Source organism: Alligator mississippiensis, chromosome 9 (assembly GCF_030867095.1).
Source record: "Alligator mississippiensis isolate rAllMis1 chromosome 9, rAllMis1, whole genome shotgun sequence".
Taxonomy (NCBI): domain Eukaryota; kingdom Metazoa; phylum Chordata; order Crocodylia; family Alligatoridae; genus Alligator; species Alligator mississippiensis.
The window spans coordinates 1,738,168-1,754,500 of NC_081832.1; the positions used below are offsets into that span (position 1 = coordinate 1,738,168).

The 16,333-nt window shown below is 68.2% G+C and overlaps 2 protein-coding genes across 2 annotated transcripts; both read left to right on the forward strand.

Moving 5' to 3' along the window:
• The first annotated feature begins 5,754 nt into the window (after window positions 1-5,754).
• Window positions 5,755-10,431, forward strand: SOX12 (SRY-box transcription factor 12). The gene has a single exon (XM_006274277.4). It carries the CDS (start codon window positions 5,912-5,914, stop codon window positions 6,815-6,817), a length of 906 nt encoding a protein of 301 aa, XP_006274339.1. The 5' UTR covers window positions 5,755-5,911; the 3' UTR covers window positions 6,818-10,431.
• A 2,515-nt stretch (window positions 10,432-12,946) lies between these two features.
• Window positions 12,947-15,568, forward strand: NRSN2 (neurensin 2). The gene is made up of 3 exons (XM_059713142.1): window positions 12,947-13,444; window positions 14,353-14,543; window positions 14,896-15,568. The coding sequence occupies exons 2-3, from the start codon at window positions 14,358-14,360 to the stop codon at window positions 15,292-15,294; spliced, it is 585 nt and encodes a 194-aa protein (XP_059569125.1). The 5' UTR covers window positions 12,947-13,444; window positions 14,353-14,357; the 3' UTR covers window positions 15,295-15,568.
• The last annotated feature ends 765 nt before the right edge of the window (window positions 15,569-16,333 follow it).

A 16,333-nucleotide genomic window follows, 5' to 3' on the forward strand; every position in this document is an offset into this window, starting at 1 on the left:
AGAGCCAGGGCAATTCCCATGGCCCGGCCATGCCTGCAGCATCCCTTGCTGGCTAGGGCAGAGAAGGGACAAAGGAGAGGGCTCAGTTGGCACCCGTGCTGTGGCACCATTCAGCCTGGGGCTTGGTGCTGGTGTCAGGGCACAGGAAGAGGCAGAAGCGTAGGGAACAGACTTCATGTGTGCATCCTTCCAGCGGCTGGACATGGGGCTCCTGCACTGAGCTGCACGGTGCCCACGTGCCAGAGACACCCAAGCTGCATCGGGCACCTGCCGCCCGGCGCTGCACAGCCCGGCTGGAGGGAGCCGGGGAAGCAGAGCCCAGACGTGGGGCCTGGCACAGCTAATCCCCTCAGGAACGCGCCGCACCGCATGAGACCATCATGTGCCCCTGCCTCAGTGCGTGACCCGGGAGCCTGGAGCTCTGTGCAAAGCCGAGCACGGGTGGGGGGCCTCCCTGGCTACCTCTGACCTGGGATTGCTGCGGGCCGTGCTGGGCTGCATGGGGGTGCTGGGGATGCCTGGAGCCCAGACCTCTGCTAGCTCCTGGCTCTCGGGAGGCATCTGGCCTGTCACCTGCACACATGCAGCGCCTAGCACTCACAGGCCGGGTCCCAGACTCCCAAGGCATGAGCACCATGCACGACAGCCGTGCAAGAGGCTGCACGTTGGTTGTGCGAGACCCCATGCAGCCCCTGGGCCATTCACAGCCAGGCCTCGTGTCCTCAGCTGCCCCTGCAAGAAACCCTCACCGTTCCCGGTGACTCGGGGGCCTTAGAGCAGCATTTATTCCCCGGTGCCAGGCGCAGGGGGGATAGCGCGGGGATTAGCCAAAAGCTCGGGGACAAAGGAGCTTTCCCTGCAGTCACGTCCCTGGGGAGGCCAAGGGCCGAGCGCGTGGAGGGGTCACTTGGGCACGGCGCTCCCTCACTGCCCCCGGGCTCCCCGACTCCTCCAGCTGCCTGATCCTCTTTCTCCCAGGGCTGCTCCAGACCCCTGGCCTGCACCCGCTTCCCTCCCTAGAGAAGCTCCAGGGCACAAGGACCACCCACGCTTGGCCCATGGCTGCCAGGAGAGCTGAGGCCTGGCACGGAGCAGGTCTGGGACACATCTCCAGCCAGCGCTTCCAGGGGCGTGGACCCTCCCCCCTCGGGGAGCACTGGCCCCATGCTTTCTTTGCACAGCCAGACTCTGCGGGGGTCCAGTGCAGGTTTCTGGCTGGAGCTGAGACCTGCCCGGAGGTCTGCTCCACCCCTGTCCTCCTGGTCACCTGTCACCTGCCCTCCCAACCTGGTCTCATCCCTTCCAAGGACTCCTGAAAAGAGCTAAGAGGCAAGTGGAGCAGGAGATGTCTTGCATCCCAGGAGACACCTCTCATGAGCACCCATCTAGACCAGGGGCTGCCCATGTGCTGGCGGCTGCTGCCTCCTCTCCAGCCCCAGAGCGGCTCTGCCTGCAGGTGTCTGTGCCTTGCTGTGCGGCTCCAGGTGCAACGGGACAGAGCCCCAGGGATGGAGAGGATCCAGGAGCAGCGAGGTACAATAGGGCATCCCTGACCTGGCACCAGCTCTGGGCGACTCAGGACACACCAGAGCTGCTATGCACGGCCTCCAGCGCTCCCTCCCAGGGCCCTGGGAGTTAATGCAGGACGGGAGAGTCTGTCTGCCCTGGACCAGCTCCACAACCACAGGGGCTGAGGTCTGCCCCTGTCTGGGGGGCTCCCAGAGAGCATGGGAGCCCCCACACCGTGGCTGCCCCCACAAACCTGTGCTCCAGGTGGAGGACAGGGCAGGAGTCTTCCCTGATTGGGATTCAAGGCGCTGCAAGGCCACGAGCTCAGCACAGCAGCCTCGCTGCAGAGGGACGAGGCCGGCGGTGGAGGGCAGAGTGTCGACCTCACACCCCACAACGGGATGGGACCCCGGAGGGCACTGGGGGTGCCTGCATGAGGCTTTCATCATCCCAGAGACTCTCCTGCGGCGCACTCCCACACATGCACACACGCAATGCACACACGTGCACACATGCAATTTGCACACATGCATGTGCTGTCTGACAGCATGGGCTGCAGCATGAGGAAGCCCCGGGGCAAGGGGCACCCCTGGCTGCATCCCCGGCCCCACAGGGCTGTGGAAACAGTGTCTGGCTCTGCCCTCTGCTTGCTCCAGCCTTCCTGGTCCCAGGCAAAGCACGGCAGAGGCCCCCCATGTCCTCCGCAGATGCGGGAGGTGTCCACCGTCCAGCTCAGGGGCTGCTGCACTGCACGGGGTGCCCGCTCCCCTGCCCTGCCCCAGGCGCCCCGGGCAATTAGCAGGGCGGGAGCACGAGGCACGGCAACAGATGGAGGCTCCCAGCAGCTGCCGCAGGAAGCTTCGTCCCCGGTCGTGGCGGTGAAGTGCAGCCACCGTGCTCAGGCTGCCAGGCCGCATTACCACACGTGGGCTTGAGGGGCTGGCGCAGGGCACCCCGCTGGGTCCCAGGCATGTTTAACCCCTTGGTGCCCAGGCTGTGGATACACCCCAAGTGTCCCTGCCTCTGGCTGCAGCCATGCTGGGGCGCTCCCTGCTCTGGGATGCAAATGATGAGGCTGGGCGATGCAGCTGGAGGTGCCTTGGTGGTGCCCAGGGGTTTGGCCCAGGGTGGTGCTGTTTTTGGGGAGGTCCCGTGAGACACCAAAGCAGAGGGCCGGAGGCAGGTCCCAGGTGAGGGCAGGACACCTGGGTCCCGATGGCTGCCAGTTCACCTGCGGTGGTGAGTCACACTGTCTGTCCCACCTCTGGCTCCAGCAGCAAAGCACCTCTGGGAGCTCATTAGTGCTCGTTAGCACCAAAAGGGAAGGTCTGGGTGGTCCCTGGGGTGCCCGGGACTCTGTAAACAAGGCGGCGTGGGGCCCAGGGCTCGCTCGCTGCCCATGGCTTCCAGATGGAGTATGGAGGCAGACTCCCCCCATGCTGCCCTGCTCGGCTCGGGTGCCACGAGGAGCAGGGCTGGAGCGTGTCTGCCCCTGAGGTCCCAGGACCAGGCCCTGCTGGGGTCTGTGACCCTCCCGCAGGCTGGGGGGCTGCGGGCCACTGCTACCCCCACCCATTGGGAAGCCGGGTACTGCCCCACTGGGCACCAGGTGTGGGAATCTCCAGAGCCAGCTGCCGGCCCCCCCTCCCTTGCTCCGAGCGCCAGCTGGGCCTGACGCTGCCGCACCTGCCCTGAGCCCATGCCCGGCTGCAAACACCAGGGCCTGGCACCTCCCCCGCCACGCGCCCCCGGTCCCCCTCACTCACTGCCTCTAACAAGAGGCGATGCCGCGCGTGTGAGACGCTAATTAGCATGGTAATTAAATAATGCGGAATAGATCTGCATAGCAATTAGCCCTGCTTCCAGGCCAGGCGAGATGGCACTGCCGGCAGGAGGGGGCTGCCTCACCCTCTGCCCTCCGCGGGGCTGTTCTTCCCCACAGGCCTTGACTCTTGCCTGGACAGGACCAGCTCTCCCGACCCGGGGCTGCCTGGCTCAGCTCAGAGCAGCTCCCCATCCCGGGGCAGTGTGGGGGCACCCCGGCCATGCCCCCCTGACTTTGCTATGCAATGCAGCCTGTACCTATCGCTCTCTGCCTGCACCTGGGGGGCTGGGCCCAGCTCTGGAGCAAAGACTGCAGCTTGCCTTGCTGCTTCAGAGCTGCCGTGCACTGGCCGGTGCCCACCGTGCCAGTGTAGGAGACAGTGAGGGGCATCGAGGTTGCCCCGTGGGAATGCATCACCAGTGGAGACACGGCTCTCCCACCGCCCCGGGCACAACGGCTGCATGCAGCCGGGACACCGGGCCCCTTGTTTGCCTCGACAACCGCTGTTGCCACGGAAACTAGCTGCACCGTGGCGGCGTGAGGACCCATCCGCCACGCAGGCAAGCCAATGGGCACCATCCCCACTCCCCGAGCCACCGCGTCGCTGCGGCAACCAATGGGCATGCCACCTGCGCCGGGAAGTCCGCAGTCGCTGGGGCAACAGGCGGGCACGATGCCCCGCGTCCGCCCGGAGCAGCCCCCGGCTCGGCAGGGAGCGATTAGCATGCAGCTGTCGGCCCCCCACCCGTGCCCCCGTAAGCTCCTGCTGGCGTCTCGCTGGGGCAGGCGGGGACCTCCGGGGTCAAAACAGCTCCCCTGTTTCCAGGCTGCCTTAATCCTGCTGGGAGCAGAGGGGGTCGCCAAGGGGACCTGCCTGGACCTCTCCCAGCACGCGCGGGCATCTCCCAGGCCCCGGTTCAGCGCCGCCCTGAATCCACACGTGCCAGCCTCGCTCCCTCAGCTGCTCGGGGCCGGAAGATGTCCTGCTGCCTGGTGACCCCGTGCCCCCGGCTCCGGCACGTGGCACCCTCTCCCTGCCCCAGCCAGGCACTGGCTCCTCTCCCTCTCCCCCTGCGCTGGGCTCGGTGCCCGGAGGCCCCTTCCCCCCCAGGAGCAGGGGCAGCCTCCTCAGTGCAGGGAGGAAGAAAGCAAAGCCGAGAGCACCTTGGTGCCCCCCAGGCCCCGGGCAGGGCTGAGCCTCGAACCCGGGGCTCCTTATTCCTGGCACGGCTGGCAGGCAGAAGGAGCACACCCCTTTCCCGGTAGCTGGCAGTGCCCATGCCCAGGCTCTGAGGCCTGTAACCAGTCCCTGCTCCACTGACCCCGTAGCTCGGGGGCACAGGCCTTTCCTTGGGGGAGGCAACCTGGCTCCTGCACCCCCAGCCTGGAGCGGAGCAGGGGGGTCTGGCACCGCGGCCTAGGTGGGGGAGGGGGAGCTGGCGTCTCATTATACCCCAGTCACGCGCCCACTCCATAAAAAGCTGCAATTACAGCCCCTTGCTGATGCCGGCGGCTGTGGGGAGAGAGCTGCGCCGCCGAGCGGTGACGGCGTGCCCACCGCCCCACGCCCTCCCCGCCCGGACCCGTGCGTCCGGCGCTGACCTGCGGGGCCACGCAGCCAGGCGCCGTTCCCAGAAGAGGACGTGACGATGGAGCAACCTGGCAGGGCCCTGAGCAATAAAGAGCCGTGATAAATACGGATCAGGCCCCCCCTTGCACACGCGGCGGTGCACACCTGGTGAGGGAACACAGTGCAAGGGGAGCTGCGAGCGGCCAGGACCGTGCACGGTTTGGCAGGTGCTCGTGCAAGGATGGCGCACGGATGGGCGAGGCGGAGGTGTGCGTGTCAAACCGGGATTGCTCACGACTAGGGCGAGCAAGGCACGGTCACGACGGCGGGCGCTGCGCGTGCAAAGCAGAGCCGTGGGGCTGGCAGAGGCCTGCAGAGGTCACGTCCAGCCCAGGCCAGCCCGGACAACGCCCGCGTCCGACCCCCGAGCCCCCCGACAGCACCTGCCAGCCGCCACTACCCCCCCAGCGCCCCCCAAGCAGGTGCCAACCCGCCCCCGCTCCCCTCGCACGTCCTCCGGCGACCCCACGTGAAACCCGGGGGGGGGTGCTCACACTGACCCCTGCACCCCGGGGCAGTCAGGCCGGACGCCAGCCGGGAGGGGGCCATGGACCCCAAGGGGGCTCAGTATTCAAGTGACAGCCGAGCTTGCCCCCCCCGTCCCGGCGGCAGCTGCAGCGCGGGGCGCCGGCCCCGGGGGAGCTGCCCCGCACCCGGTGTGTAGGGGGGGTGTGACACCGGCGCGCGCCCATTGGCGGATGCAAATACTCCCTGGCTGCTCTCGGCCAATGGCGGCCGAGGGGGGCGGCGCCTCCCATTGACAGAATGGGCGCGGGGCGGCGCGGGCGGGCGCGGTAGAAGGGGCGGCTCCGGCGCGGGGCGCGGTGCGGTGCGGTGCGGTGCGGCCGGGCCGGCTCCAGCGCTGCCCTTGACCTTCGCCCGGGGTCGGAGCCGGAGGATGAGCCCCGCCCCGGGCCGGGGGTAGCCCGCAGCCCGCGCCCCGCAGCATGGGCCAGCACCGGAGCACGAGGAGCCGAGCCATGGAGGCCAAGAGGGAGGGGTGCCCGGCGGACCTCAAGGAGGCGGGCGCCAAGGGCGAGCCCGGCTGGTGCAAGACGCCCAGCGGGCACATCAAGCGCCCCATGAACGCCTTCATGGTGTGGTCCCAGCACGAGCGGCGGAAGATCATGGACCAGTGGCCCGACATGCACAACGCCGAGATCTCCAAGCGCCTGGGCCGGCGCTGGCAGCTGCTGCAGGACTCGGAGAAGATCCCCTTCGTCAAGGAGGCCGAGCGCCTGCGCCTCAAGCACATGGCCGACTACCCCGACTACAAGTACCGGCCCCGGAAGAAGGGCAAGGTGGGCGCCGGCAAGGCCCGCCCGCGCCTGCCCGTCAAGATCAAGCCCTCCGTGCTCGGCCGCGTGGCCTCCGGCCGCAGGCAGCCGCCCAAGCCGGAGCCCGGCGGCAAGGCGGAGGAGCCGCCCGGGGGGCAGGTGCCGGAGGACGCCGGCCCGAAGACGCCCGGCAAGTGCTGGCCCGCGGGCGAGACGGACGACGCCCCCGAGGAGCCGCACGCGGGCCCGGACCCCGAGGCCTCCGCGCAGCCCTTCCTGGAGCAGCTGCGGCCGGCGGGGAGCGAGTCCCCGTCACCCATGTCGGCCGGGTCCCCGCCGTCCTCCTTCGCCTCGTCCGACGAGGAGCTGGAGGAAGAGCTGCTGGGCGTGCTGCCCGGGAGGGCCCCGCCGAGCGCCGCCCTGGACTGGGCCGTGGTCGACAAGGACCTTGACCTCTTCCCCCGGGGAATCCCCTCGCACTTTGAGTTCCCGGACTACTGCACTCCGGAGGTGCGGGAGATGATCGCGGGGGACTGGCTCATGTCCAGCATCTCGGACTTGGTCTTCACGTACTGAGGCCCGCGCCTCGGCAGGTAACTCTTTTCCGCAATCAGGTCTGTTCAGAAACAAAAAGAAACCAGCTGTTTACATGCAGGAATCAGGTATCTCGCCTTGAACGCAGCCGAAGGCTGCCCCATCCCCCTCCGCACACACCCACCTCTCCCCGCGCCAGCCCCGGCTCCCGGCTCTCGGCTCCCGGCTCGGGGCCTGGTGCCGCCCCGTGCCCCAGAGCCTCCGGGGACAACAGGGCTCGACACCGCGGTGATTTTGCCATGAAATTTGACTGTCTAATCAGGTTTTCATTGTCGAGCGCCCCCTCCCCCCACCCTGGCTACAGCTGCTGCTCAGCTCCGCCGCCATCCATCTATCCATCCATCCATCCGTCCATCCATCATCTCCGCCGTGGAGAGGCCCCCCACCCCTCCATCCTGCTTCTACCCCATCTTGTCCCTGCTGCCCTCGCCACTTGTCCCCTTCCCTGTGAATTGGCAGACGCGCTCCCCCCCAGCAGCCTCCCACCCCCTCGCGGCTCTCTGCATGCCTGGGAATCACCACTTCCCTTTGCTTCCATTTTTAGTGCATTTTCCAGCCTGGCTTTCTTGTGCTCCAGTGCCCTTGAGCAGCCCCAGAGACAGGATCCCAGCCCCGGCACGGCGCTCCTGGGTGCACGGGGACGCGACGGGGCTGTGGCGAGCCCCTGCCTCCCCCGCCTTTCCAGCCGACACCCAGGCGCACAAGGTGCCAGCCCTGGGGGCCGCGGTGCCTTCCCGGAGCGCTGGCAGAGGCGCCTGCTCCCCGCTCCCCACTTTGGGGAAGAGCGAAGTTGGCCGCACGTGGTTTGCACGTGGATCCGGGAGGCTGCGTTACTCCTCTCTCCAGATGCTCGCGCAGGCGGCTGCGCAGCGTGGGGAGCCCGTGCTGGGAAGGACCCGTCTCCCTGCCAAGGCGAGCGGGGAGCCCCAGGCAGGTGGGGTGAGGGGCAGGGAGCTGCTCCCTTCGGCACGGCACCCTGGCTTTAGCAGCACGAGGGTCCCTGGCCCTCCGGCCCCGCCAGCCCTGAGCCGCGAGAGGCAGCGGTGCTCTGGCTGGCGGGACTGGTCTGGCACATGCCGTGTGCAGGGCGAGGCTGCTTTGCTGCAGGCACCGGCGTGAGCCAGGGCTGAGCTGGCCCGGAGACGGCGCCCGAAAGGGGCGGCAGCAAAGCTGGGCACCAGGGAGACCTGGGTCTCCGGGGAAGGTCCAGCCCTGCTGTCCTGGGCCGAGGGGACCGGTCCCCAGGGCAGCCGGGCAGGGGCTTGCAGGTCTGCCGGCGCATGGAGCTGGGATTCTCCGTGCCTGAGCTAATGGCTCCTGCCTCCAGCGGAGACGCCTCCTCCCACCGCCTGCGAGCATATGGCTGCGCTGCCAGGCGCGATTTAAAGGCACGGTGCCGTGCTGCAGAGGGACGGGACCCCCGCCCAGGCCGGGCCGCGCTTTGCACAGGGGGCTGGGAACAACCAGACCGCGAGGGTTCAGGCAGGCTCTGAGGTTGCCCTTCCCCGCCGGGGGTCCCGATTCCTGGCAGCTACTGACTTCAGCTCCGTGCTCTGTCTGGATCATCCCCTGCCCCGAGAGACGTTCAGCCCCGGGCAGGGGAGTGCCCCCAGCCCAGCCCGGGGAGGCAGATGCAGCCGCTCTGCCTCCTCCGTGGCTCTGCCCTGGTCTCTGGGGGTCTCAGGGGGTTTCTCAGGCTGCCCAGCAAATAGCAGGCCCCACCGTGCCCTGGGGCAGGGGTTGGGGACAGCCACTGGTCCAGTGTGGCGGGGCAGGAGCTCCAGGCCTCGGCTGGGGTGGGGGGCATCCAGGATGTCCTTCCCCAAGGATGCTGCCTGCCTTCCAGCTCCACCCTGGGGACCCTGTCCGGAGCTTCCCTGCCCCTGCCCCTGCCCGTGGCAGCGCCACACCCACCTCTGGCTCAACCTTGTGCGCTCCCCAAGCATCCCACCCCGCCAGAGAGCAAGACCCGGCCACGGCCCCACAGGTCACCCCTGTGCTAGGGAAAGGCCTCCAACCCAGAGGCTCTCCACCACCCGCAGCCCCTGCCCCACCCATGCCTGCAGAAAAGCCCAGCCGGACGCCTGCGCCAGGCCCTGCGGTGACTTTGCTCTGCCCATCCTGCCCTGCTCCCCACAGCGCCCTCGGCCCACGCCGCTCTGATCCAGAGGTGCCTACATCCTTCCCTGGGCTGTCTGCAGGCCCCGGCAGTGCTGGCCTGGCTCTGCTCCAGCCAGCCGGCACCCACGGGTCACCCGGCTGCGCCCATATCAGCAGCTTGGAAAGAAAGCAGTGCACCTCCCCAAATGCAGCCCGCTCCCTGCGGGGCAGCAGGGAGGCAGAGCCGACGGGGCGGGGGTCCCGGCTGGGTCTGCGGGAGACATTGCAGCACCTCGACCCCTTCATCCCCCCCCCCTCCCCACCCCACCCCATGGGCTCAGGACCACTGGATGGGGGGGCGGGGGGGCAGAGGCTGCATGGATGGGGCCCACCAAGGGCTGGGCCTGAGCATCCTCTGCTCCAAGCCCCTCCTGCAAGGGCGGAGGGTGGGGAGTGCAGGGGGATGCGCCCTCCCTGCTGCCTGGGTGGGTTTCATTGGCCGGGTCCCCTCCCCCAGCCCCGGCGCTGGGAGCCCGGAGCCCGGCTGGGTCCCAGCGCTTGCCGCCTTCCCAGCCCAGCCCCCTCCCCCTTTGTCCCTGCTCTGCTGCAGGGCTGAGCTCAGGGGGTCCCCTGCCAGGACGGAGCCGGGCGCCCCCGGAGCGGAGAGGGTCCCCCCTCCCCACAGCACCTGCCAGGAGCCGGCGGGCCTGGGCCCCCCAAGGACAAGGCTCTGCATGGAGGACCCAGCCGGGCTGGGTGCAGGGACCCTGGGGACCACTGGGCAGCAGGAAGCACCCACCCTCCACCTCCTTCCTCCCGACTTGAAGCACAAACCTCACTGGCTTCCTCCCCCCAGCCCCCACCCCGCTCTAGGCATCTCCATTTTCGTTTGTAAGGGGAGACCAAGTTGTGAACAATGGTGAACTACTGTGACATGTGGTTATCGTGCTGTAGAGACCCCCTAGGCCCCCTGGCTTGTCTCTGCCCCCCGCCCCCCGCTTGCTGTGACCCCCACCCCGCCGTCCCCCGCTGCCTGTAATTTGCTGCCATCTCTGTGTGTGCGTGCGTGCGTGCGACCCATTCGAGTCATCGGTAGAGACAGAACAAAATGAGAATAATAATAATATTAATAATAATAATAATAAAAACCTCTCTCAGGAACAAACCCCACGGATCGTGGCCAGCAGGGCTCAGGGGACGCCGTCCCCATCCCGTTCTCCCAAACCTCTCCCAACGCTTCACAGTTCTCGGCAGGCGGCGCCGGCCCGCGGGCCCGCTCCCGCCTGCCCACGGTGCTACAAGCGCTCTGGGTTGGATGTTGTACCGTCGTGTTAGTGCAGAGGTTCCTGTATCGTTGTCTTGGAGAAGCCGGCTTGGAGGCGAGAGGCGGCCGCGGGGCTGGACGTGTCCGGGCGTCCCGGGTCCGGCGAGGTGCAAGCTCGGCTCGTGGTGATACTGGTTGTCGTGACTATGGAATAAAGTGTATTCTCGGTCTGCCCAGGGCGCGGCTGCCTCTTCTCTGCCTCCGTTCCTGACGCGCCGCCCCCACCGCCGCTGGGACCCCCGTCTCCTCGAAGCCGGGCCCTGCCCTGCCTTTGCAAGGGAGCCCCTGGGCTGAGACGGCCCCCGCTCAGGGTGTTTGCACATCAGGGTAGCCGCGTGCACGGCAGAGCTGTTCCTGAGGACCGGGCTCCCCCTGCCCCCTTGCAAAACAGGGTGCATAGAGATCCCAGAGCGGGGCTGGCAGGAGCTGCAGAGGTCACGTCCAGCCCAAGCCCTGCCTGATGCAGGGTCAGCCCTGTCCAAACCCGCCCAGACAAACCCATCACCGCGCCCCGACACAACACAGACCTCACACCCCAACCTGCCACCGGTGAAGCTGGGGACCAGCGTCCGGCTGCTGCAAAGGTTGCTAATACACACTGCAGGGATCCCAGGCAGAGGGGAACCCCCCGCAGTCCCTACCAGCCTGACTGTGGGGAAAAATCCCTTCCTGCCCCCAAGGCAGCGTCGCTCTGAGTCTGAGTGCAGGCGCAAGACCCTCTAGCCAGGACCTCTGAGGTTGGTGCTAACCCAGTTGCCATCCCCAGCCTGGGCTGCAGTCAACACCCAGTGCCTCTGGGGATGCTTAAAACCTCCTCGCCACATGCAGCTTGGCTTGGGCCTGGCAGCCCAGAGCGAGGGGACCGGCCATGCCCCCAGCCCCAGCCCGGGCTCTGTCAGCAGGTTGACCAGCACTACGTGCTCCACTCTCCCTGCCTTTACAGGTGCAGGAGAGGCTGCATTGCACACCCTGGCACACGCTGCTTTCCCCTGCTACTAGAAATGCAGCTGCTTCTGCGGGGGGGTGGCTGCAGGCAGGCCTAGCCAGGCCTGAAGCTGTGGCCAGTGTCCCTCCAGCAGGTGCTGTGTGCACACACGTGGGCAGGTGCTCTGTGTGCATGCGCATGCAGGTTTTCTGTGTGTGCATGCATAGGCAGGTAGCCTGTGTGTGCAGGTATTGTGTGTGCAAGCACATTTGTGTACATGCGTGTGCAGGTGCTGTGTGCGTGTGCACAGGGGAGGTGCCCTCCGCTGTCAGTGGCTCTTTGCAGCACTGCCTGGCCCGGAAGGAAGCCAGAGCAAGCACTGGCGACTGCATGAATCTGCTCCCCTGGCTTCCCGTGCCCAGGTCTCCCCCAAGATTTTTCCTTCGGCATCAGAGCTGCAATTTGGCCCTCCAGACCTTGCCCTGCCACCCCTGCCCAGCCAACCCTGCATCCCAAGCAGCAGCCGACGCACTCCCCGGCCCCCCGGCCCTGGCAGGCAGACACCAGGCCATGCTACGAGCTCTCTCCAGCGTTAGCTCCTGAGCTGCCGGCTGCACCCGGGCTGGAGCCAGCTGCAGTGCCAGGGCCGGCAGCGCTCAGCCTGGCTTTGGCACCCGCCTGCCCCAGTCCCCAGCGGGAGCCCGTGGCCGACACGCCGGCTTTGTGGATGGCAGTGGCATGGTCCCGTGGACGCAGCCTCTCACCCCAGGTCACAGCATCTCCAGCTGGGCTCAGCCTTTCCCTTGCCCCTCTCTGCCAGGGCAGCCCTGGGGGCAGGTGGCTTCTGGGTTGTACAGGCCCAGGCGCTGGGTGAGCCCCACACCCCGGCTTGGCCCATGCAGCTGTGGGGAGATGGGGCCCCCGCTTTGTGCCTCTGTTTTCCCCGTCTGGAAGTGCCAGGCCATGGGCGAGGGGGGCACCGTCACCCTGCTCCGAAGCTGGCCCACACGGGTCCCATGTAGCCAGGTCGGGCAAGGCCCCCCGATCCTGGCAGCCTCGCCCTTCCACTCCAGCCCCACCTCGCAAGCATTGGCTTCATCACCACCGTGTTTGCATCAGCTTCATCACCGAGCCGACCATGTCGCCACGGCAACAAGGTGGCGGTGCCGGCCTATGAGCCTCGGTGCAGGAGCCGGGCAGGATGGAGGAGCTCAGCAAAGCCGGAGGCCTGGCAATCCCCTTAGCAGGGCCCGAAATCCCTGGGGATTAGCGGAGGGGGGGGCAGCCAGGCCCGTCTGCCCCCGGCATTAGCACTGACACTAGTGCGGGGGGGGGGACACATGAGAGCCCCAGCCTCATCCGCATGGTGAAACGACCCCAGCGCCACGGCAACAGCGGAGGAACCGAACCCAGCGCCCGTCTCCAAGGTGCCCGACACCCAGAGGCATTAGCGACATCCCTCTGCTCCCAGCGGCTGTTGCCACGGCGACAGCAGCATCTCCTAGCCAAGGATACCCTGCCTGCAGGGGGCAAGGCCGGTGCTAGGGGCATCCCTGGCCTCTCCGCCAGCTCTCCCCATGCCCCAACCCCCCTGGGAAGAAGCAGAGCGGTGCCCCCGGGCAGCAGGTCCCAGCCCTGGCACAGCACCCCCAGGTCCTGCATCGGGCAAAGGATGCAAACCCAGTGTCCCTCTGGCCCACGCTCGGCACGAGAGAGCCCCCCCATCACGCCACAGGCAGGGGCAAGGGCCCCCTCCCGTGCAGCCAGGGCTGGGTGCCGCGTGCAGGGCCCGGCCCGGCCCGGCCCGGCCCAGCCTGGGGGCAGCTGCAGCGCTGGTGAGCGGGAAGGCCAGGGGCTCCCACGTGCCCCCACCGCCTGCCTCGCACAGCCACGCCGCCTCTCCGCCGGTGACTCACACACAGCTCAGCGCCGGGGCTGAGCAGACCCAGCCTCTCGCCAGCCAGTGGAGCCTCTGCCGCCTGCCAAACGCCAGCAGCTGGGCAGCCGGCGCTGCAACAGGTAAACAGCCGCCACGCCAGCCTCTGCCCCCTTCCACGCCAGCTGGGGAGTGGGCAGGCAGGTCCAGCCCTAGAGCTGTCTGGCCCTCGCACCTGTCTGCACACACCGGCTGCAGGGGGGGAAGCGCTGGACGCCTTTGGGAGAGGCTCCCACCCCGCACCGCTGGTTGCCTGGGGCATCGTCCTGCAGACGGGTCCGGCGAGGGACAGGATGTGCTAGGACCAGCCCTGCCCAGCCGGAGGTGAGTGCAGCCGGGCAGGGGGCAAAGGAAGAGCAATGTTGCAGGCAGCCCAGGAGAGGGGGGAGATCTCGGGGTGCCTGATGCTCCCACCGGCCCTGCATTACGAAGCCTCTGGTCTGGATGCCCCTTCCAGGAGAGCAGCTGGGCCTTCCTGCCATGAGCAGGGCCCATCATGGACCCTGGTGCCAAGGCATGGACCCTCCTCCGTCCAGCCTGGCGTGCAGCTGTCTCGGGGCTGCAGGCCTGGTCCCCGCAGGAGCCCTCCGCTCTGGACCAGGGCCGGGGCTGGGGTGCGAGGAGGGCAGTGCTCCTGCCGCAGGCGGCCTCGGGCTGGGCATCCAGGGGTCCCTCCAGCCTCGCTGGGCCGGCGGGAAGTGGCTGCCCCCCCATCCCCACTCCTGCCGCCCCTCCTCCCAGCCCCAGCTGTGACTCAGGCCTCCCCAGGCGGTTCCCATGGCAATGCCCAATCAGCCCCGGGCTGCGCTCATCATCCTGGAGGCAGGCGGACGCGGGGATTGGTGTGGAGCGGCGTCCTACAGGATGGGGCTTGCAAGGGGGGTCCAGCCTGGAGACCCCCCAGCAGCACTGCTGCTCACGGGATGAGTGCCCAGGGACGAGGATGGGGGTCTCATCCTACCTGTCACTGAGCTCAGCTCCTGGGGCCTGGCCAGAGTGGAGCTTGCCTCTATCCCCCTCTTGGGGGTGGGAGCCCGGGCACCCAGGGCATGCGAAGCATGCCTGACACAGCGCCACGCTGCCTGGGCTGGCAGCAGGGAGCTTCCCCACTAAGGGGAAACCGAGTCATGCAGGGGCCTGCTGACGGGCACCGCCAAGGAGAGAGCCCAGGAGCCGTGGCTCTCTCCTCCCAAAGCCTGGTGACCCACCCTCTGGCTCCACTGCCCCCCCAGGCCCGATGCTGGCCTGTGCCCAGCCGTGCAGCTGCAGCCGGGGCCCCAGCGTGGAGCGCGGTAAGTGGTACGGCGTCCGCTCCTACCTGCACCTCTTCTACGAGGACTGCACCGGTGCCAGCCCTGACAACGATGCGGACGTGCTGCCAGCCTCCCGCGCCCGCCCTGCTTGGCCCTCCATCGTCTGGAAGGTGAGACTAGCACTGCAGCACCCCAACCCCTGCTCCTGCGCACGGCCCTGGGGTTCAAGGTACCCTCTCTGGTAAGTCAGCAATGAGCCCCGGCCCAACCCCCTGGCAACACCCGGACCTTGAGACGGGAAGTCTCCGTCCCTGGAAGTGTTTGAGAGCAGGGTGCAGCCTGCAGCTGGGGAGAAAACCCAGGTGTCCGGCAAGGGTCTCCCCCCAGGATGGCATCGGTTAGGATGCTGCAAGCACCGAGCTGCCCGGCTCAGCGGGACACAGGCCCTGCCTAGGAGACCAAGGGCAGGAGGGAAAGTGAGGCCTTGCTGGGCTGCCAACCCCTGCCTCTGCCTGCCCCCAGGTGAGTCTCTCTGCGGGGGCCCTGCTCTTGCTCCTGGGGGTTGCGGCGCTGGCCACCGGCTACCTCGTGCCCCCGAAGCTGGAGGGCATCGGGGAGGAGGAGTTCCTGGTGCTGGACCTGCAGGCGATGGAGTACAACCAGGTCCTGGGCACCTGCAGGCTGGCCGGCATCATGCTCTGCACCACGGCCGGGGTCCTCGCAGCCGCAGGCCTCCTGGCTTGCGTGCTGGGCCGGGTGCTGCAAGGCGGCTGGCGCCGGGAGGAGGAGGAGGAGGAGCAGCAGCTGTCGCCCATCCTGCGGGACAGCCCCCCAAAGCAGCCCGTCGCTCTCCTGGCCTCCCCGGCCTCACCCTTTGGAGCCTCCTGGGTGCACGGCATCCAGCCCAGGCGGGAGACATGACCCCAAGAGCTCAGCATCCCACGGGCCACCAGACTGGAGCAACCTGTGCCCGGGGGCTGCAAGGACAGGGGGGCCGGGAGGGGAGCTGGCCTTGACCCCCTGATGTGGAGAGACGTGAGAGCTCCTGCAGGCGCGGTCCAGCCAGGAGAGAGGTGGATCCGAATCAGAGGGTCCCAGTGCCCTGCCCCAGGTGCTCAGCCGGCCGTGCCCGCCTTCCCTGCTCCCCCCACATGGACCAGCAGCCTCCTGCCTCAATAAAGTTCCTGAGAAACTGCTGGCTCTGCTGCTCCTCCTGGGTCCTGCTCCCCACCCCTGCGCCCTGCTGCTTGGCCCTGATCCCAGCATATGCCCACCGGTGGGGAAGGGGCCGAGCAGGGCCAGGCTTGCTCTTCTGGGGCCCCACATCCCTGCCGCGGGGCAGCAGCATCTCCCTGCTCCCGTGGAGCTTCCCTGGGTGGAGGGAGCTGTGCAGCTGCCTGCAGGAGCCCGGGGCTGGCATCGCCCGATGCATTGAGGCCCAGCAGGGAGTGCGTCTCTCCCCTTCTGCCCCTGCCCCAGGCCCGCAGGGGGGTAGCCCCCTTGCAAGGACCCCTGCCTCTGCCTGCACAGGGAGGAAGGAGCAGGGCGGGAGAGCAGCTGCTTCCAGCCGGTCACCGCGTGGTGGAGCTGCCCGCTCAGGGCTCCAGGACCCGGGCGTCCCAGCTCCTCCCCGTGGCGCCCACCGCAGCTGCAGGCCCGGCCCAGCCCCCTCCAGGCACCACAGGACAGCGCTGCCTTCTGCCCAGCTGCACCCCATCTCCGCTGCCCGCAGCAGAGCCCCCTTGGCCTTGGCTTCATGCCTCCGGGAGCCCCCTTCCCCCTGTGCCCCGTTGATGCTGCTCATGAACACACCCAGGGGCAGGAGAGGCTTGTGCCTCTTGCCCCAGCCCCATCTCACGCAGCCCTGCGCGGGTGCCGTGGGCAGGGCCGGGGACCAGGCGTGCCGCCCCCCATGCACTGGGGACCCGGCACCTGCAGTGATGCTTGCGGGGAACAGGCC